The sequence below is a fragment of the Balaenoptera acutorostrata genome, chromosome 10, assembly GCF_949987535.1.
Source record: "Balaenoptera acutorostrata chromosome 10, mBalAcu1.1, whole genome shotgun sequence".
In the NCBI taxonomy this organism is placed as follows: domain Eukaryota; kingdom Metazoa; phylum Chordata; class Mammalia; order Artiodactyla; family Balaenopteridae; genus Balaenoptera; species Balaenoptera acutorostrata.
Window position 1 is genome coordinate 77,982,460 of NC_080073.1, and position 23,309 is coordinate 78,005,768.

Consider the following 23,309-nt stretch of genomic DNA (forward strand, 5'->3'; position numbering starts at 1 on the left):
AAAACTGCAGTGAACCATTATTCACAATAACTAAAGATATGGAAACAACCTAAATGCCCATCGACAGATGAATGGATAAAGAAACTGTAGTGTATACACACAGTGAAATATTATTCTGCCTTAAACAGGAAGGAAATCCTGCAATATGCAACAAAATGGATGAAACTGGAGCACATAATGCTATATGAAATAAACCCATCATAGAAGGACAAACAATGCATGATTACGCTTATATGAGGTATATAAAACAGTCAAACTCATAGAAGTGGAGAGTGGATTGGTAGTTGTCAGGAGCTGGGGGAAGGGGGAAATCAGAAGTTGCTATTTGATGGGAATTAAATTTTATTTATGCAAGATGGCTAAGTTCCAGAGATCTACTGCACAACATCGTGCCTGTGGTTAACAATACTGTTTTGTGCACTTAAAATTTTGTGAAAAGGATAGACCTAATGTTAAATGTTCCCACTACAAAAAAAAAAAAAAAAAAGACAAAGAAAAACAAACCTGCAATAAATATTGGGTACATGACTTTTTATTTACTCATATTTTCATTTCTTTTTGGTAAATACATAAGAGTAGAATTGCTTGGCCACAGGGTTGGTGTATGTTATTGTACTTTATCGGAGTTTTGGTTTTAATTTTGTTTTCATGCATGGGACGGCATACAAGCCTTAACTAGGTACATCTACCTCGGGGCTTCCATCATCAAGCCTCAGAAGAAAAACTGTGATGACAGTGATATTAATGATGATGATGGTGATAATGATGAATATAAAAATGACGATGAAGAGAAGGTAGGAACAACCTGATGATGCTTTTGTAGTACTTCCCATGTGTGGCTTTCTCTGTATTAATTTATTAAATCCTTAGACCAACACTGAGAGGTAGGAATCATTAGCCTCACTTTACAGTTGAAGAAACAGCCTCAGAGACATTAATTCATGTTCTCAAAGTCACTCAAACCCATATGGAAGAAGCCCATGTTCTTTCTACTAATTCTACAACCTCATATAAGAAGTCCTTGTGAATGTCTTCTCTCACATCTTCTCCTGATGCCCTGACCAGCCTTCGGAGTGGCTGCTTTGCCTTTGATGAGATATTTTAAGTCCTTCTGGTGTCTGGTTTGCTTGGCAGCTGCTCTTTGGTGTCTGAGGTGCTGACCTAATGTCTGCCTGCCCGCAGGGTCCCTTTGACTATCAATTTGCCCATCCTCTCTCCACCCCCCTCCACTAAATCCCCCAACTCCTTTCTCTTCCCCTGCTTTTTCCCTGTCAGTTTTACCCCACCCCTTTCATCATCACCACTCTCCATCACCAAACCCCATTATAATTTACCTAAACCCCATAAGTGAGCATCTTTGAATCAACTTCTTTAAATGTTTGAAAGAGTCTCCCTTCAAAACTGCTTAGTTGTTCTCCAAAATATTTTTGCTGTTTTTGTAAAGAATTTTGCCTTGAATCATTTTTAAAATGAGAATGTTTGACTCAATGGCCTTATTTTGATAATCACCATAAAAAGCATAAAATGGATGATTTTGTTGACAGCAAACATGTTATTGACGTGAGCCTCTTTCTTCTATTTGATGAGAATTTCAAATAAATACATTTCAAGAAGAAAAACTGAATCTTTTATGATTTCATTTGGCCTTTTTTCTCCTAAAAATATCTAATTATAATTTAAATAATTAACACACACCCCAAGTCCTGATTTTTCAGCAATAAACTCCTGTCTAATAACAGTAGCCTACATTTAGGTACTAGTTCAAGTTATTTTCATATACTTTGAGTTAATCTCCACAACAACCCTCTGAGGTAGATCAAGCAAAAGTAACTGGGAGGCACGACCATTCAGTAAGAAGTTGGTAAGTTAAGGAATTGGGGATTCTCTATAGCGTTGAATAGAACTTCAAGCCTAGCTTCATACGAATTTTACATGTTTCATCACTCCAACATCATGGGTAAAATCACAAATTCATCCCATTTGTGAGGACATTCATTTTTTTAAATTGAAATCTATTTGTACTAACAATTATCATTTGAAATATATAAATAAGTTACACGTGCATTGTAAATTGCTTATCATCTTGTGCTTGCTGGAGTTTCTCTGAGATTTAAGAATAAGATTCTGTGAAGCCAAGGCTATCATGTCCAATTTGCTAGAAAGTGGGCGCCCTCTTGTGGACCATGTAATACCAAAGAGACAGATTTCAGTCAGGAAGTATAAAACAGTCTAAATACACTAGCCCAGCGGTCCCCAACATTTTTGGCACCAGGGATCGGTTTTGTGGAAGACAATGTTTCCATGGATGGGGGCCGGGGGTGGGGGCGGGGGGGATGGTTCAGGTGGTAATGCCAGCGATGGGGAGCGATGGGGAGAGGCAGATGAAGCTTCACTCGCTCGTCCGCTGCTCACCTCCTGCTGTGCTGCCCGGTTCCTAACAGGAACCGGTCCCCGGGGGTTGGGGACCCTGCACTAGCCCCACCAATGTACACACTGAATCCCTATGAAAGCAAAAAACATCTTAGAAGTGGTTGGTAAGTTTCTTCAAGACATCATAGAACCTTAGAATTTGAGGTGTTAATCATCAAGGTGTGACATCATATTACAGATAAGGAAACCGAAGCTCCAAGAAGTTAGTGACTTGTCCTCAAATCATAAAGCATCACAAATCTGAGGTCCTGCTAAGAATTTAAGACACTTCATGAAGACAGCATTAACATAAAAGACCACATAGAGATACTTGTAGTATGGCAAATATAAAAAAAGAAAATTTTTAGTAATGTCTTACTGTTCTGCACTCCTTAAACATTCTTGAAGTTTCTCACCCTAGATTAAGTGAATTGGGGTGGGGGGGGGACTTAGGAGGCTGATCCAGTTTAGAAGGGATTAGTGATGCTGACCTGTGATGGGGTGGGGATTATTGGGAAGAGTGTGAAGCGGATGGTTTCGAGAGTTGGTTAGGAGGCTGAATCCACAGAACTTACTGAAATTGATTGCTATAAGGGAGAAGAGGCAAAGATGGTTCCCAAGTTTCTACTTTGGGGCAGTTGGGTGTATTGTAACTGAGGTAGGGGTTTCTTTGAGTAAAGAATGGCTGAAAAAGTTAATAGATGAGTTGTCTACATGTTTTTAGGATCAGGATGCATAGTCTGAGATCTTTTGTGAGTGTGTATGTCCACATGGATATTTAATTGACGACAGGGGCATTTGAGAAAGTCTGTGCCTGGCTTGCTAGTGTTGAGGAGACTCAAAAAAGAAAAAGTCAAGGACATAATGGAGACTTTGTTCTTTGTTTTAGTTTTGTTAGTAAACTTTCATCATGCCTGTAATTACAACAGAATTTTAAGATGTAATTACAACAGAATTAAGTAGCTCTAAATTATGTAATAATTACATTTAGTTTTAATGATGACCACTTATTGATTCAAGCCTCCTTGTTTGACGTTTGTTTGTAATACAATTGCATTGGTGGGCAAACTGGTCAGGCCTGGTTGGTTTCCTTATTGAGTCCAGATAATTGGACACATGTTCTAAAACTTCAGGTGGGCTGTACCTTTGGAGAGGGGCTACATGTCAGATTCCTTGGCTAAAATATTATTCTATTTAGGGGTTTCAGAATTTCATAGGTGGGCAAAAAAGAGAGGAGACTTTGGAACAATGGTGGCTTTTCAGGAACAGAAACAGTTTATTAAGGACATGTTTTGGGTCCTAAAAGGGCTGAATAGAGTGTCTCAAACCACACTTGAAGGATAGTCACCAATTTTTCCTACTGGAGAGTCAAAGGGATAAAGCAGATAGAACATGGGCATCAGACAGAGGTGAATTTAAAAGCTGGTTACTGCTTACTGTGTGACCTTGTACAACTTATTAATTTTTCTTGAAGTTTTCTTATCTATAACATAGGTGATGATGATAGTCTCGATGGGGTACTAGCCTACTTGGGCTGCTATAGTAAAATACCACAGACTGGATGGCTTAAAGAACAGAAATTTATTCTCTCACAGTAATGGAGGCTGGAAAGTCTAAGATCACTGTTCTAACAAATTCCGTTTCTGGTGAGAGCCCTCTTCCTGGCTTGTAGATGGCTGTCTTCCTGCTCTCTGCTCACCTGGCCTTCCCTTAATGCATGCATACAGAGAGCAAGAAAGTGGGCTCCATGGTGTCTCTTCTTATGGGATCAGGACCCCACCCCTATGACCTTATTTAACCTTAATGACTTCTTTAGTGACCCCATCCTCAAATACAGCCACACTGGAGGTTAGGGCTTCACCACATGAATTTGATGGGGGGGCCAGGCACAGTCAGCCCTAACATACATCAGAGGGCTTGAGTGAAGATTAAGTGATTTAATGATGCTAAAAACTGGCTCTGTTCTTGTTGCAGCTACAGGTAACACAAGGTGAATTTCTTTGTCCCTTAAGATACCTGCCATGTCTATTGTGTTCATAGCCATTATCCCATTGGAAGGGTCTACTACAGGAAACACATTTTCTGTTCTTGGTAAATGTATTATTACTTGTATCACAGCATTTAACAAAGAATAAGAATGGACTTTGCTTTGCCCATGTTATGAGTCCTAATATCCCTCACTTTTGTGTTGCCTTTTGTTAAGCCTCCAAACCATAGCACAATTACTTTGCTTCCCTCTTAAAGAGCTAACTCCTGCATTCTCAGAGTCTTTGGCTAAAGGAGTTCAAACTACCTTCACCTTTCTGTGACATGCTTTTAGAGGGTGGGAAAATTGGAAATCTTTAGTAATTATATTCCTTTAAAAACGTAAAAATACTCAGTACACTTCGACTCAGCAATTCTACTTATTGGAATTTGTTCTAAGGCAATAGCTGAAAGTACATGCAATCGCAAATGCAAGGATATTTATTGCCACATTGCCTGTGATAAGAAGAATCAACTGAAAATAACCTCCACACAAAGCACAGGCTTGGCTGGTTACATCCCATCCATCCATTCAATGGAATTATATGGAGTCACTGAGAAGTGTGTTGTTGAGGGATATCTATTGACATGGGGAAACATTTATAAGCCAGTCTATAAACTTAATGTAACTAACATTCTTATAAAGAAAAATAAGCATGGGGGAAAATCTAAGACATATACCAAGATGCTAGCAGTGGCTATTTTTGGTGGTGGGATTAGCATTTTCCTACTGTGTCTTTCAACTTTTTGCATTGAATAAGTATTAATTATGAATATAGAAAAACTTAATAGACATGATCCTTTAAAAAACTGAGGCATCCAAGGACCCCCGTGTTTTTGGTGGGGCTCTGCATTGGTGAGTATCTGCTGGGGGAGGATTGAGCACAAAAGAACATTCTAGAGAAGAATAATTTAGAAAAAATAAATGTCATTCCAACTCAATGACTGCTTGAGAGCCCTGGTGGCCAAGATTTCAGTGGATAAAATTTTATATTATTATAAAATATGCATATATAAATAGTAAGAAACTGGAAGGAAACAGACTATATGTCAAGAGTGCGACCGGTGGTGATTTTTTTTCTTTTTCATATTTTAAAATAGTTTAATTATTAAATGTTTCATAATGGACATCTTTTCATGTTCCAAATGTTTTTGTTTTCCTTACCCACTAAATGAAGAGGCTTAACTGTCAGGAAAAGCTACATTTAAAGGCCTTGAGGACAAGGAATGTGCAATATTCTTCTTGTTTTCTCCTCAGCGTCCAGCATGGGACCAAGAGAATTTTGGTAACTGGATTGAATACCCGCTGGATGGGTCATATGCCAAAGCTGGATTTTCTGTGCTACTCATGTTCCTTCTTAGTGTGAATAGTGTAAACTAAATAAAGTAAAATAAAATAAAATAAAAATCGGTGGCATGAGAACTGCGTTCAGAATTGGAAAGAGAACGTTTCTGCTTCTTAGGAAAATAGTCAGCGCTAAAGCGATAAATCCCTGGATGAGGATCAAGGAGCTTTTCTGACCATACAGCCAACCATCAGCTGCTTGTTTTGTTCTGTGGCCAGGCTCCCTGGATCCACCCTGAGCATGTGTCTCTCATCCAGCCAGGCAGGGGACATGGATTTGCTCATGATGTAGGGGTGTGTGGTCATTGGCAAAAAGCTTCAGAAGATGTTTCCATCAGCTCAGCCACTTGATGGTCCAAATCCAAAACAGATGGCTGGTTCTCCTCTGAAATATGCCGACCCAGGACACTAAAGCCCTATCACAGCCTCTGAGGCTGCCCTTCTTATAAGAAGATCAAAACCCAAAATGTCATGAAACCTATCAAATTAAACTTACTGAGAATCCAGGTAGAATAGTTTTCAGTGAGGGAACAAGAACAAGAACAATTAAATTTCATACTTACATGGGATTTGATACACTCTAAAGCCTTTCTCCTGCACATTTGAAGTTCTCTTGACTTAGTAATAAAAGAGGCAGAACAGGTCTCATGAGCCCCATATTATAAAAGAATAAACCGAAACACAGTTTCAGTGTTTTGCCTGATGTCTTCTGGTATGTAAGTGGAAGGGGTGGGAAGAGGACCCCAGGTCCCTGATTGTTTTAAGTCAGCTTTACTGAGATATAACTTGTCTGCAATAAAATTCACCAATGTTAGAGTACAGTTTCTTGAGTTTTGACAAGTTTAGAAAGCTGCATAACCACCAACATAATCAAGATATAGAATATTTTTGTTACCCCCAAATGTTCCCTTTTGCCCTTTGTAGTCAGTCTCTTTCTATTCCCAACCTTTGGCCCCTGGCAACTGCTGATTTGGATTCTTTTACGATAGTTTTGCCTTTTCTAGTATTTTATATATAACAGGAATCCCACAGCATATGGTTCATATCTGGCATCTTTCTCTTAGCATAATGCTTTGGAGATTTATTCATGTTGCTGTATGCACCCGTAGTACAATTATTTTCTTTAAATAAATTTATTTATTTATTTATTTTTGGCTGTGTTGGGTCTTTGTTGCTGCCCAAGGGCTTTCTCTAGTTGCGGTGAGCGGGGGCTACTCTTTCTTGCGGTGTGCGGGCTTCTCATTATGGTGGTTTCTCTTGTTATGGAGCACGGGCTCTAGGCACGCAGGCTTCAGTAGATGCAGCGTGTGGGCTCAGTAGTTGTGGCTCGCGGGCTCTAGAGCACAGGCTCAGTAATTGTGGCGCACAGGCTTAGTTGCTCCGCGGCATGTGGGATCTTCCCAGACCAGGGCTCGAACCCGTGTCCCCTGCATTGGCAGGCAGATTCTTAACCACTGTGCCACCAGGGAAGTCCCTACAATTCTTTTTAATTGTGCAGTAACATTCCTTGGTGACAGTGTCCTATTTTGATCTGTGAATATATCACAATTTGTTTATCTGCTTACCCGTTGATCCATCTTTACTTGGGAATCTAGTAAAATGCTGGTAAATGCTTGCCTCCCCATGGTGTTCACCTGTGTCTAAGCTCCTTGAGGGTAAGGACAGTGTTTGTCTGGTTCACAACTGTTTCCTCAGTGCCTGGCACAGAGGACGCACCCAGTAATAACTTTATGGATGAATGAATAGATGAACAAATGAATGAATGAACACAGCATGTTGGTGTTTAACTAAGCAACTGAGAATAGAAACTGCCCTAGAAAGTGAAACACATCATTAAACTAATTTCTCTATTTTGAGTTTTTTCAGGTTCTGGGTACTATATATAACCTCTCTGAGCTCAACCTTTTATAAAATGAGGGCAACAATTCTTTCCTTATGGGATAGTTATGAGAATTAAATGAAATAGCCTATGTAAAGCATTATACACAGTGCCTGCCAAGTAATAAGTGCCTAAAAAGTCATCTGGCTGTTATCATAATCATTGCTATTACTTGAATAACAAGAAATACCATTCAAGTTGGGGAACTTTGTAAGGTATTACAAACTCCTCTTCCCAGAAATTCAACTGTAAAACCGAGGTGTGGCTAGTTTTCTTCCTTTCCAGGTGTGTGGTCCTTTAGCCCACTTATTTACGGGGCATCAGTGGCTGACATTCTTGCTGGCTTGTCTGTGCAAAGCTGTTCTCATTAGTTGGCATTGTTTTGGAAAATGGCTGCCACTGTAACCTTCCCCATTAATAATGAGAATATCAACTTATGTTTAAAAATTTGATTCAGCCTATGAATATAAACAGACCTGTTCCTAATTCAGGAAGTCTCCTGATTGACTTTGACCAATCATCCTTGGAATTTCCAATAACGCCTCCCACACAGGCCCTCCTCTTACCTTCCCCTGGTGCTAAATCAGATTCCAGTTGAAGTGGCAGATAATGCAGTTGGGCCTGAATGGACCTGCTGGCCACTTGCATAAAAGAATCAGCTGTACCAAAAACAGTTTTGCGGTTTTCAAAGGGAAATGGGATTACAATTCCCATTTGTTTTCTCAGAGGGCTGATCCCCCTGTTCTCTGGATCAAGTTAAACATAGGACTTACCATCATCTTGCTTCCATTAGATGACCTCAAAACTGAATGACTTCCCAGGACAAAGAAAAATCCCCAAGCCAGGCGCCACCTATTTCTTCTCCGACATCATCTCTTTCTGAATAATTTCATCTGTCCACACTTGCCTCCCCCGCCCCCAGCTTGTAGTTCTGGCATTTTTCTCTGTGACTAACACTGTCTGCCTCCTTGAAACACTTCGGAATCCTCAGATGATCAGGAAGGACTTTGCATCCAACAATTGTGTCCTTTTTGCAATTTTAGCCTGTTTTCTTGTACCCTAACTTCAGGGACAGTGGTGTTGAAATAAATTTCTAGGCTCAAGATGGAGCCGTTGCTGCCCAGGGTGACATGTCAGCAAACCAAACTTCTATGTTCTTGTAAGTCCTCTGCTTGATGGTAAACGCGGAAAATCCATTCAGCCAAGCCCCAAATGCCAAGCCAACTCCGAGGTCTACACTTATTTCCTCGTCGCTTGATCTTTCTAAATTAGGTCAGATATGCAACCCCAGCCAGTCATGCCCTGTTTCCTGACTGCTTCTTCAAACTCTTTATAAAATTTGCTCCTGCCCCAAATCCCTTGGGAAAAGTGCCTCACTGCTTGTTAGGCCTTCTACTCCCACAGCCCAGGGATTATTTCCCCTTCAATAAAGGGCATCAAACTCATTACATATTGTTTTGGTTTTGTCTTTTGACAGTAGATAACGGCTAGACCTCTTCCTCTTTAGAATCATGTCTCCTTTCAGAGAAAAGCCCATCCCAATTGCGTCTTCCCTTTATTTTTATTAAAAAAAATTTTTTTTTGGAGTGTAGTTGATTTACAATGTTTTGTTACTTTCTGCTGTACAGCAAAGTGAATCAGTTATACATATACATATATCCACTCCTTTTTAGATTCTTTTCCCATATAGGTCATTACAGAGTATTGAATAGAGTTCCCTGTGCGGTACAGTAAGCTCTTATTAGTTATCTGTTTTTTTAAATTTATTTATTTATTTGTTTATTATTTTTTTGGCTGTGTTGGGTCTTCGTTTCTGTGCGAGGGCTTTCTCTAGTTGCGGCGAGCGGGGGCCACTCTTCATCGCGGTGCGCGGGCCTCTCACTGTCGTGGCCTCTCTTGCTGCGGGGCACAGGCTCCAGATGCGCAGACTCAGTAGTTGTGGCTCACGGGCCCAGTTGCTCCGCGGCATGTGGGATCTTCCCAGACCAGGGCTCGAACCCGTGTCCCCTGCATTGGCAGGCAGATTCTCAACCACTGCACTACCAGGGAAGCCCTAGTTATCTGTTTTGTATATAGTAGTGTGTATATGTCCATTCCAATCTCCCAATTTATCCCTCCCTGCTTTGTATCTTCCCTTGAATCAACAATTCAAGGGAATTGTTGATTAAATTGTTGATGAAACAATTCAATGTTTAGTCTCTCCTCACAGATGCCATGGTCCAACTTGGCATCCTGGATGGTGATAACCCTTGTAATTAGCAGAGGTTAGAGACTTTTCCTGAAATCAGCGGGCACTCTTGGAGCTCTCATCTGAGTCTGCTTCAATTTCAAGTACTCTATGAGGGCTCAAAAAAATAAGAAGAGAATTGGGGAAAAAATGGAGTAAGCCTCTTGTCTGATTCTTCCCCACCCCATAAAAGATGGGTGATGATGTATTCTTTAGATCCTATAGAGGAGGAAAAGCTGAAATCAAAGCCCACTGAATGTCCACCTGGACGGGGAGAGTAGCTCATCAGGGATCTCAGTGCCCAGGAGAGGAAGAAGTCTCTGCTTGGTTCTCCAAAGAGATCCGCTCGGATTGGTCTCCGTACAGCCCCAAACAGAGCTGCTGTAAAGGTCAGTGGGTCTCACATTTTCCATACAGAGTTCACCTTCATGCTTGTTAAAAATGTGGGTTCTTGAGCTATACCCCAGAGAGGTTGTTCCTGTGGGTGTTCTTGAAGTGGATTTCTTTCTGCATTGAAAATCTCTAAATCTTAATATCTGATGTGTCCCCACTAGAAAACTGGAGGCTGCTTTGATCTTTTGACTTTTCTTATAAAAAGGGAACCAGGGGAAGCTACCTAATAACCACACTCTGAGTGGAAATATCCAGTTAACAGAAATTCCCTAGACCCCTGTTTATCAAAGTGTATTCCACAGACTACCGGCCTCGGGATCATGGAGGTACATATTAACAATGCAGATTCCTGGTTCTCACCCTCTGACCTGCATCAGAATTTCCCTATCCCAGGCCCAGGAATCTGTACTTTAACAAGCTTTCCAGGGGATTTTTGAAAAACTCTGTAGCTTGGGAACTGCTTCCCTAAAAAGCAAAGTCTTCTTAGTAAACTGTTGGAGATGGAGCTCTGGGGTGTATGGGGCTGAGTCTGCTACAACTTGATGGTGAAGGCCTCACCCCCGAGCTGCCAGGGTCCAGGCCGAGGTAGGGAAAGCTCTCTAAAAAATTCAGGTGGAATTTCAGGAGCATCTCTAGGAGCTGTGTGATGTTGGGCAGATTTCTTAATTTTTTTTCATTGAAGTATAGTTGATTTACAATGTTGTGTTAGTTTCAGGTATACAGCACAGTGATTCAGTTATACATATACATATATTCTTTTCCCTTATAGGTTATAAAATACTGAGTATAGATCCCTGTGCTATACAGTAGGTCCTTGTAGTTTATTTTATATGTAGTAGTGTATGTATGTTAATCCCAAACTCCCAGTTTATCCCTCCCAACCCCTTTTCCCTTTGGTAACCGTAAGTCTGTTTTCTATGTCTGCGGGTCTATTTCTGTTTTGTAAATAAGTTCATTTGTATCTTTATTTTTCTTAGATTTCACATATGAGCAATATCATACGGTATTTGTCTTTCTCTGTCTGGCTTACTTCACTTAATATGATTATCTCTAGGTCCATCCATGTTGCTGCAAATGGCATTATTTCATTCTTTTTGTGGCTGAGTAATATTCTATTGTATATATATAGTTTCTCAAGCTATAAAATGGGATAGATACTGCCTACTTCATAGAATTATTGTCAAGATTAAGTGAGTAATTGCACTTTAGATCCTTGGAAGGGTACCCAGCCCACAGTAAAAACTGTGTGCATGTCAGCTGCTGCTACTGCTGTTTCTTTTATAAGTGTTATCACTGTCTCCATCTCCACCATCTTGAGGAGGCAGTCAATTGTCTAAAACTCAGGGGTCAGTAAGTTATGCCCCTTTACCTGTTTTTGTCAATAAAGTTTTATTGGGATGCAGCCATGCTCATTCCTTTACGCTAATGTCTGTGGCTACTTTCCAGCTGCAACAGCAGTGTTCAATAGTCACTACAGAGACCACTTGGCCTGCAAAGCCTGAAGTATTTATTCTTTGACCTTTTCAGAAAAAATTTGCCAACTCTTCCTCTTCCTTGAGACCCGGTGAATAGGCTGATTGCCTGGAGGAAGAACAAAGGCAGTTGTATTAGAGATTAACAGCCGAGGGCAGAGTTCTGTGAGTGAAGCAGAAGGAACAAGCATCTAGAAAGAGGGTAGAAAGTGGAGGAAGCAGAGGGCAGAGGACACTCCTGAGAAGGGGCTGGGGTGAGAGGACGCTGCCAGCCTCCTACCTCAGTCCCGAGCAAGTCTGGCCTGGACTCCAGGAGGCTGGAGTGAGTCTGACAACGCTTAGGGGAGGGTTTTCCCTCTTTCCACCTGCCGGTGGCTTTCTTCTTCCAGTCTTCACTCTGCTTTCTCAACTGGTCAATTTGTAAAATGCCCTCACTGAGCTCAAAACACATCACTACATCCAATACCTTCGAAAAGTGCTATTTTACTGTATTTCACCCAATGCGATCACCAATTGCCTACTATATGCCAGGCACCAGGGCAGATACAGAAAATAAAACATGGACCTTGCCCCGTGGAGTGCATAATCTATTTTTTCACTGCAAAGCCATAAGCCCTTCAAACCTAAGGCTTGAGGCTCCAGCCTTGCTCACTTGACACCCTGGGGCAAGAAATGCCTGGGGTTGCAGATAACTGGTAACTAATTAACACCTCCAATCAAGATCATAAAAGAAACTTAGCAGGGAAAAACTGTATCTGCTGAAGACCTATGCTCCCACTCCAAGGTTCCACTGAGCAAAGCGGGTGCTGAGCTGTGTCCTTACTGCCTGACTTTTGCCAGGAGGCTGTGTATGTGGATAGAAAGAGCTATAGTTTACTGAGTGCTTCCTATGTTTCTGGTACCTGCGGTTTGCACTTGTTGTCTCATTGAATCCCTACATTCGACCCGTGAAGTAGGTACCACTCTTTTTTTCACACATGGAAAGTGGATGCTCAAAATGCCACACCTGGTCGGTGGTAGATGTGGAACTCAATTTCTTATCCATCTGATTCCAAAGTCACCATTAGTGTATATTGTGCAGATAAGACTAAGAAGGAAGGGAAAGATAAAAGCTCATCTGGATGGAAGCAACCTAAATATCCATTGACAGATGAATGGATAAAGAAGATGTGGTATGTATGTGTGTTTGTGTGTGTGTGTGTGTGTGTATGTATATATATATATATAATGGAATATTACTCAGCCATAAAAAAGAATGAAATAATGCTATTTGCAGCAACATGGATGCACCTAGAGATTATCATACTAAGTGAAATAAGCCAGACAGAGAGAGACACGAATATCATATGATATTGCTTATATGTGGAATCTAAAACAAAAAAGATACATTGAACTTATTTACAAAACAGAAAGAGACTCACAGACATAGAAAACAAACTTACGGTTACCAAAGGGGAAAAGGGAAGGAGGGAAAGATAGGAGGTTGGGATTAACATATACACATTACTATATATAAAATAGATAACCAACGAGGACCTACTGTATAGCATAGGGTCTCTACTCAATATTTTGTAATAACCTATATTGGAAAAGAATCTAAAAATATGTGTAACTGAATCACTGTGCTGTACACTTGAAACTAACATGACATTGTAAATCAACTCTACTTCAATTAAAATTTTTAAAAAAGATTTTTATTAGAATAACATTGAATTTATAGACTGATACCAAAATAATGACCATCTTTATTATACTGTCTTCCCATCAATGAATATCTCATATATATAAATATATATGTATATGTGTGTATAGATAGCTCTTTTATTTTTTGATAATTGCTTTATAACATTTACATATAACTCTAGTTCATTTTTATTAGATTTAAGTAATTTATGATCATTTTACAGATTATTTTTATTTCTATTGTGAAATGGATCTTTTACCTACTATACTGTATGAACAGTTATTGCTAGTGTATAAGAATGTCATTTATTTGTATATGCTTATCTCAATATTAACTTTTTCAAACTTTTCCCTGGTCTCTGGAACCTGAGCTTTTCTGTTAAACTTAGTATCTGTCCTCAAATGGGGCAAAGACATTTTCTTTGACGACTTCAATGCTACAGAACATATGTAAGGGTCAAAGTTTCTAATATGACAGCCAGAGCAAGGTCCAAGTACTTATCACAAGGCGTCTTTGCTAAAATCTGTTCACTTGCAAAAATGATTTGGACGAGACCTGCTTGCATTCTCTCTTTCATCTTGTTTTTTGCCCACATAGCAGCTGTATCGGTAAGTAGGTTCTGCTCTTCATGGTATTTAGAAATATTCATTGTAGTATATGTTATCCATTTACTGTATCTTTATTTCTTTTCAGATTAAACATCTTTCTAAAGGAAATGGTAAGGACTAATTGAAATGCATAGAGTGTTTTCTGAACTTTCTCTCTTTTGTTCAACAAGACTGGTAACAATTTTTCCCCCACTTTTAACAGTACATGATGGAGAGTTTGATGAACAGAAGGATATTTCAGAAATCAATTTAGGTGGGTGTAATTTCTGCCATCATTAATGCCTTTAAATAATTTAAAATCCTGTGATAGTTGCTGAAAATCTCTTAACCTTCATAATATGGTATTGGGTAACTTTAGGAGAGAACTGTTCATTCGTGCCTCATTAGAATTTGCAGAGTTTCTGAAAATGGATGTGGAACGAGAATAATGTTTAGACCAAATTTTCTAGAACTAGTGAGTGCTCAGTGGATCTAGAAATATATAACAAGATTTTTGTTAGTAAAAAATTTATTCTTCCAGTTTTCATTTTGAAAAAAAGAAGGGAAAATGGATGATTATTTTGCTTGCTAAAGAAAAATGTAAGGAATATGCCTTTGGTTATATTTAGTGGGGAGAAAACCCCAGTCCCTTTACTGGCCCATCATATTCACTAACAACTGTTTGCTTGGGACTTGGAGAAGAGTGTAAAGTGTCTCTGTTTCGACATCTTGTCCACAAAAACATTCCTTGAAGAAATCCATTGGTCTCATCCATTACTGAGAGGAGAGAGATGCCAAGTGATCGTCTCTCTCTTCTCTCTCATCCTGTCTCTAAAATGAGGGAGAAGCCGCGACATTCTGGGTATCTTTGGTTAGAATTGGTGGGAAATAAAGGTTCCATATTAATGATCATAAGTACCTTATAGTTTACAAAAGCTTTCATATCCAATTGCATATTTATTTGTCAAATTCTGTAATGGGGTGAGTGCTATTTTCATTTTGCAGGAAGGAACAGGAGGCTCCTTTGGGTCAAGTTGACTCACCCAAGATCACAGATGGCAGTGGTAGAGCTCACCTCCAGGTCTTTTGACTCATAGCTTAATAGCTCAGTCCTATATGAAGAATGTAAAACTAAAAAATCCCATACCTTAGGGGTAAATTCCTCTGGCTTTGTCCCATTTACAGGGAAGCCAGTCTAGGTGATATTTAGTTGGAAAACCTTGAGAATGACTGCAGGGGCAAAGTAGAAATCACTGAGGAAAGTAAATGGGTGAATGGGTCTCAAGACTTCAGAGCCAGGCATCAAACGATCTCTCTTTAAAGTCAGGCAGTCAAGGTGTCTGTAATTCAGAAGATCTGCTGTATCTTAAAGGCCCTGAGGCAGGAAAGCCTTGAGGTTTTAGAGCAGTGCTTCTCAAACTTTAGCATCAGAATCCCCCAGAGGATTCAACACCAATGAGATTAGATTTATTTCCCACCTATTAAGGCTGCTCTAAACCATCAAGGCTTTCCTGCCTCAGGATGTTTCTATTTGCTGTTGCCTCTGCCTTCAATTCCCTTCCTTCACTCCCCACTCCACTAGATTTCTGCTTAAATGCCACCTCCTCAGGCAGGCCTTCCCTGACCACCATTTATGAATATCAACCCTCCTTCACCTCAGCACTCTTTTCCTTCTTACTCCGTTTCATGGGTTTTTTTTTTCAATTATGCTTTTCACCATCAGCCATACTTTACATTTATTTATTTCTTTGTATCCTCTTCCTCTCCAATCAAGAATGTCATCTCCCCGAGTGCTTTGTTTTGTTCTCCGCTATATCCCCAGCATCTAGAACAATGCGTAGGACACATTAGGCACTTAATAAGTATATGCTACATGAACAAACTGGGTAGTGAACAGGCTGGGGCTTGCTTTCAATGGATCTGTACTTCTTCGTGAAATTCTCCTACTGCACTCTCTCACTCTTCTGTGACCCCATCCATGCTGACCAGCCCTTGGGGCCAAGGTCCCAGTAGGCTTCTTCACATTGCTCTGGAAGAGCCCTTCCCTCATCCAGGCCAGGGGTCAAGAAATGCATAATTTTGCTCAGGACCAGCCTAGGCAAGAGTGTGGATGGACCAGCCCATAGTAGCCCTACTGAAAAGGCAATTCAAAACCTGGGTCCTGCTGCCTGTGAGGCTGTGGCATCACTGCTGTTTGTTGTTGTTTAATTGTGCTGTTATAAGACTAGGTTAGGGTCCTGAGGTTAAGCAAATCTAGGAAATATGTGAGTGAGGAAGGGAGTGATGCAGGGGCAGCCTTAGTTAGTCATTAACAAGCACAACCAGGAAGCCTCCCCATAATAACACCTCCACGGTATCATTACAGAGCCTGAACCCAGCTCCTGAATGAGCTGTAAGCTTTGCCAAATGAGATCCCTGTTTCCACTTGAGGTTGTGGTGATTGCCCTCTAGTTTGATTTTCCAGCTGTAAATCAGGGGCTGTTCTCAGAATGAAGTATGATCTGATGATTCTGTCTGAAGTAGTCTGTGTTTTCAAGGGAAGGCTGCTTGTCAAACTTTAGGGCTGTAATAAGAAGTGACATTCTTTTAAATGCCCTTAGTTTTCCCACCAGGATCTTCCCTTTTAAGGATCTTACTTTCAGAAACACTCTGAGGCCAATGCCATCAGGGAGAAAGTATATTCTGCTAAGGTCCTGACAGCAGATGTTTGGAGCTATGGTTTTGAATGGATCTACCCATATTTGCCAGGTCTTCTTTATTATCAGGGCAGCACCCTGAGCTTGGCTTTGGAGGGCACCATTGTTTTTTCATGGGGAAGAGCAAAATCAACCCATTTAGCTAGGGTGGGGAAGAAGGATAGTACAATAGCAGAAAGGACCCTGGATGGGAAGTCGGAAATTCTATAGCTCACTCAGCTGCTGACCACCTGGTACCTCATTCCCTGTCTCAGGAAGTCCCATTTCAACCCCCCAAAGTGTGAGAGCTTTGAAGTCAATGACCAAAAAGATTCCTTCTAACTTGTCTCTTACTTTTTAAGATTCTTGGACAAGATTTCTTTTCTTTTTTTATTGAAATATAGTTGATTTACACCATAATATTAGTTTCAGGTGTACAACAGAGTGATTCAATATTTTCAGATATACTCCATTTATAGTTATTATAAAATATTGACTATATTCTCTGTGATGTATAATATATCCTTGTAGTTTATTTATTTTATACATCGTAGTTTGTACCTCTTAATCTCCTACCCCTACCTTGCCCTTCCCAACCCCCTTCCCTATTGCCACTGGTAACCACTAGTTTGTTCTCTATATCTATTTCTGTTTTGTTATATTCACTCATTTGTTTTATTTTTTAGATTCCACATATAAGTGATAGCATAGAGTACTTCTCTCTCTGTCTGACTTATTGCACTAAGCATAATGCCCTGTAGGCTTCTTGTTCCAAAAATGACAATAGAGAATGTGACAATATCTGATATTTATTGCCTATTTACATTTGTTCAATTAGAAGAAATTTTTGCATTGTTTCAAAAAAGTTTCACCACATAAAGATTAACAACTAAAGACTTAGAATAGATTCATTTTATTTTGAGAGATGCCTTTTAGTAATTCTCATTCAAATATTTCTTTTTTTAAAATCCATGTCTAGCTGCAGGCTTGGACCTCTTTCAAGGGGACATTTTTCTACCGGTGAGTATCTGCTAGGGACACAATAACATTCCCCCCAGGACTGGCTGTGTCATAGGATGGTGAGCTTCTTCTGCTCTGTGTCTAGCCACTGAGATGAAAGAATCTCATCTATAATCTGTACCCACAAAGACTTCCACTGTGGTTGCTGGTAAACAAAAACAGATAAAAACATTAGCAAACAGTACAAAGGAGTCTATAATTATTAAATTGCTTGTCCATCCAATTTTCCTAATAAGTGAAGCATGAGAGAGAAGGAAATCCACCACCATATTGAAAGTGGCTATTTCAGTTTTGAGGAATTGTAGGTCTCCTTTATTGGGTTCTTAAAATTTTCTCTGGGATTTTCTAAAATATCTATAATGAACTTCTATTGTTTTTACAACATAATCAGAAGACAAATTGACTAAACTGTTTGAATTGTGTGACAGATTGTTCGTGGTGTGAGAGTTTAGAGAAGGGGGAAGCCAAGGAGACCAGCTGTCCAGTCACCTTTGCCTTTGTTTCTGCAGAATTCCAGAAATGGCCTGAGAGACCCCAACACCAGGTGGAAGTTCCCCATCCCTTATATCCTGGCCGACAGTCTGGGTAATATTAATTGTTCTTCATTAGGAGCTTTGAGTTGAATTCTTCTCTCTCACCTCTCCTCCTGATCATCAGCTTCAGACTTGGAGTTACTGCCAACGTATAAGAGGGTTTCTAAGCTCTGACAGTTCTTTATCTCACGGTACGGGAGGCATGACATTACATCTGAACCCATGCTGCGTAACCAGTCTGAGATACAGAGTATCAAATAATGATTTTTAAAATGCAGAACACACTAACATGTTAATCAGACCAGGAGCAACACAAAGAACAAAAATGAAATATAATTTGACATCATAGCAATGAAAAATGTGCACTTGCGATAACAGTTTGTTTAGGTGAATCTAAATACGGTACCAGGATACTAGTTTCAACATGTTGATTTCTTCCCTTTCTGTTGCAAGACAAACATGTCACACTTTTGAGAAACAGAAAAGACTATATTTCATATGTTCATTGTCCTTGTTCCTCTGGATTAAAATTTTCTCTTCTTTTCTCTCTCTTAATATAAAGGACTGAAATCAGTTGCATTTTGTTCATTGTTGAAAGTAGTAATTGGTGGAAATAAATAAATATTAGAAGCCACGCGTGGACACTGGCTTACATCAAGCCGCTGACTGACAGCTCAGCGGCCACCATGATGCAATGCCTGTCTGGGAGGCCCATCCTCTGTGGATGGGGAAGATTCAAGAGGAGAGGGGAAGCTAGGACAACGTTGCTCAGTCTTAATGAGCTGCTGCACTGCTCCCCTTCTCAGGAGACATAGATTATGTTTCAAGAATTTTCCATCGCTCTTTATCAGTGCTGCCTCCCATGCCTTTTCTGGAGAAAAGCTACATAGTAACAAGTGCTGTTGTTCTCAGTTATTTTATGGAAAATTGAGCTGAGTAGTTTTTCCCCAGTGTTTGACGGTACACTTGGAAATTCAAGGAGCATCCCTATTTACTGGAACATGATTTGAGAAACGTTAATTTTAAAATGGATTTTCTTCCCCATGATGATTTTTCTTCCTATTTGTCTCACCTGTGCCACCACCTTCCCATTAAGACACAGACGTACTTACTGAATCTCTTACGTGCCAGATTCAGCTACTCAAGGTGTGTCCCCTGGTCACACCTTGAGTAGCAAGGTCTCCTTAGCTGCAAGGTAGGTGACAGATGAATAGACAGCAAAACTGAAGACAGGTGGCCTGAAATAAGGTAGCAGCTGTGAGGATAGAGTGGTGGGTCTCAAGTAACATCACAGGAGAATCACCTTCAAGTTAAAAAAGGAGTTCAGGTGCCTGGGCTCATACCATTGCAAAAAGCAAAACATTCTAATTAGAGTTTGACACTTGTATAAATTCCTTTATTAAAGTTAGATTTACGTAGCATGAAATACACAAACCAGGCTTTTGAGAAATGCATAGACTTATGCAACCCACACTTCCAATACTCTAGAAAGTTCCCCTGTGCTCTTTTCCAGCCAATCCCCACCTCCACTCCCCAAGAGACAACTACCATTCTAATTTTTTCCCCTGTAGATTAGTTTTACCTGATTTACAACTGATTTGCAGATAACTGGAATCTCATAGTACATCCTCTTTTGTATCTGGCTTATTATGCTTACTATGTTTAAATTTTTCTGTATTGTGGTGGGCCGGTAGTTAATTCTTTTTCATTACTCAGTAGTATTCCTTTGTCTGAATATATTGCAGCTGTTTATCCATTTTTCTGTTGATGGATGTGGGGCTGTTTCAAGTTTGGAGTCTATTGTGAAGAAAGCTGCTGTGATCATTCTTGTACAAGTCTGCGTGGATATGTGCTTTTTATTTATCTTGGGTAAATGTCTAGGAATAGCATTGCTTGATCCTATGGTAAATATATGTTTAACTTTATAGGATAATGCCAAACAGTCTTTCAAATTGGCTGTGACGTTTTTCGTTCTCACCAGCAATATCTGTGTCCCATTTGCCCCACCTTATCACTAACATAGGTGGAGTTAATCTTTTTAATTGTTGCCATTCTAGTGGTTGTGAAATGGGATCTCACTGTGATTTTAAGTTGAGTTTCCCTAATGACTAATAATATTTAGCACATTTTCATGTGCTATTGACTATTTACGTATCTGTTTTTATGAAGTGTCTGTCCAACTCTTTCATGATTTTTAAAATTATATTGTTGGTCTTTTCATTATTTGTAGAACTTTATATATTATAGATAAATTATGTCAGGTATATATGATGAATATTTTCTCCCAGTCTGTGACTTGCCTTCTTTTTTAAAAGCAGTGTATTGATTTTCTTAATCCTTTCAAAGAACCAACTTTTGACTTGTTAATTTTCTCTTGCTTCTCTACTCTTTATTTTCTTGCTTTCTGCTCTTGTCTTTATAATTTCCTTTCTTCTACTTTTTTCAGGTTTAATTTGACCTTCTTTTTTTACATTTAAGGTGGAAATTTGTATCATATTTTTAAATCTTCATTTTCCTAATAAAATACAATGCTATAATATGACATCTAAAGCTATAAATTTTATTTGAAGCACTGTTTTTACTACTTTCTTCATATTTTGATATGTTGTATCTTTATTCAAATTTAGTTTAGATATTTTCTAATTTCTGTTGTGATTTTTTAAAACCATGGGTCAATTAAAAGTGTGTTTTAAATTTTCCATATATTTGGAATTTTTCTAGATATTCTATTATTGATTTCCAGTTTATTTTTTTGAGGTCAGAGAACCAGTTCCCTAAGATTTCAATCTTTTGAAATTTACTGAGATATGTTTTGTGATCTATTTTATGATCTAGCTTGGTGATATTCCATGTGCACTTGAAAAGAACCTATATTCTAGAGTTTTAGGTCATATTAGCCTATCAGTGTCAAATAGGTCAAGGTGATTGTTGGTATTGCTCAAATATTTATATATTTATATTTATAAATATTTATATTAAGCTGTGCTCTCATGTACAAAGTTGTATCAATGGGAATCTTAACCAATGACATTTCCTTCTTTCAAGAATAAACTCTCCTTCAGTTTCTGCCCATTTTAGGCATTTTCCAGTGCCTAAAGAGTTTCCTTTCAAAGAGTTTCCTTTCTTAATTTTTCCTAAAGTTTATAATTGGTATCTGTGGGAGGGTTAGTCAGATTCAAGTTCCTCCCCTATTATCAGAATGAAAAACTCTCTCAAAAGATTCTTTTTAAAAAAAATTATTTATTTTTATTGAAGTATAGTTGATTTACAATGTTGTGTTAGTCTCAGTTGTACAGAAAAGTGATTTCATTTTATATATATATGTAAAAAGAATCTTTTTCAGATTCTTTTCCCATATAGGTTATTACAAAATATTGAGTATAGTTCCCTGTGCTATACAGTAGGTCCTTGTTGTTTATCTATTTTTATATACAGTAGTGTGTATATGTTACTCCCAAATTCCTAATTTATTCCTTCCCCCCACTTTTCCCCTCTCAAAGGATTCTTAAACCAAATATAGTTAGCTTTCCTATGCTAATCCTCCAATATATAGTCATTGGTATCTGAAATTAACTCTTCTCATATTATTTGATCCAGGGATAAAACGGACCAGTGGTTTTCAAAACTAGCATGATTGTTCAAGACAGATCCATGTAAAACCTACCATGTCAGGGCAGAGTAAAGAACTGGGAACTAGGAAACAATGAGGCAAAAGATAAGGTCCTTTCTCTCAGTGTCCTAAGGAGAGGAAACCACCTACATAAAGACAACACACAAAACATCAAGTGTGGTTTTCAGAAGACATGCACTCAGGGTTGGCTTTATGGTGAAGAAGGAGACTTCAAGTGGGCTTTATTTCCATCTTTTTCTTTTGAATGATGTCAGGACAGTTTTTACAAAATTATTACAGAGTTGCTTAATTCCCCTTTCACAACCTACTCAGATGTAGGGAAGGCAGAAGAGATGTGATTTTTAAATCAACCACTCTCAGTGTTTCCACTATTTGGCTTGAAGATAACAAAAGCGACACAATCTTATAGAAAGTGTGACTTTCATTATAATCAAACTTTTTCCTTATACTTTTGTAACAACCAAGCTGTCTTAGGTACATATCTTCAAATTATAGATGTTTCTCAGTAAGAATAGGTAAAAGTCCGTGAACATTGTCCAATAGTTTTAATGCATGCTCTTGCTGTTGTTGTGTGTGCTGTTTCCACAATTAACTTACTAATTATTCCAATGACTTTCTTTAATGACCTCAATATGATTTTATGACATCTGAGTGGTGGAGTCTCCAACTCAGTAGTTTATTAAATAAGGGCCAGAAAAATATGAGATAAGTACGTGGTAAACTGCCAAGAATTATAAACTCTTTGAGAGAATGCCAAAAATCAAATGTGCAAGAATATAATTTAATTTTATAGAACTTAGCTTAAGTTGTAACTTAGAGACCTACCTCCAGCAAGTTGATGGGATTAAAAACCACACACACACACAAACACACACACACACACACACACACACACACACACACATACACGGTAAGAAACAATCTCCTTTCCTTTGGAGTATCTTTCTCTCCCACCCATCCTTGTCTTATGCAATACCAAGATATGTACACGTGCAGATTAGGCAAAAGGAATGACATTTGATCTTTGGTCATTGATCCACAAAGTTTACTAATAGGCATCTATAGGTCCATAAGGCTTCTGCTGCTTTGGTCCCAAACTTGGGTTACAGAAATCTTTTCTAAGGCTGCCTGCAGAGCTGCCTGTCTAGGCTTGCCATCTCTTGGGGGTCCTACAGGGAAGCAGCATAAATATTACACGTACTTCTTATGCTTTCAGAAGTCATAAACCTCTGTAAGCTCTGCTCTCTTCCTTTAGCAAGAGGGGGTGTCTTTTTAGATTGGGAGAAGGAACCCCTTTCTCAATGCTCTCCAAAGTACTTTATCCAGAAGACAGAAATGGCTTGAATCACTTCTGTCTTGTGCTCTGCCATGTGGCTCTCCTGAGGGAAGGTATTCAGAACTTCTGCTTAAATGGGGGATAAGAAAAGGG

At 39.1% G+C, this 23,309-nt stretch overlaps 1 protein-coding gene across 1 annotated transcript in view; it reads left to right on the forward strand.

Moving 5' to 3' along the window:
- Window positions 1-13,973: 13,973 nt before the first annotated feature.
- Window positions 13,974-23,309, forward strand: part of MEP1A (meprin A subunit alpha) — a 28,382-nt gene continuing 19,046 nt past the window's right edge. Inside the window, exons 1-5 of the mRNA XM_007193834.2 lie at window positions 13,974-14,042; window positions 14,128-14,152; window positions 14,245-14,295; window positions 17,676-17,716; window positions 18,226-18,301. Of these exons, the coding sequence (XP_007193896.1) occupies window positions 13,974-14,042; window positions 14,128-14,152; window positions 14,245-14,295; window positions 17,676-17,716; window positions 18,226-18,301 (262 nt within the window). The remainder of the gene's footprint in view (window positions 14,043-14,127; window positions 14,153-14,244; window positions 14,296-17,675; window positions 17,717-18,225; window positions 18,302-23,309) is intronic.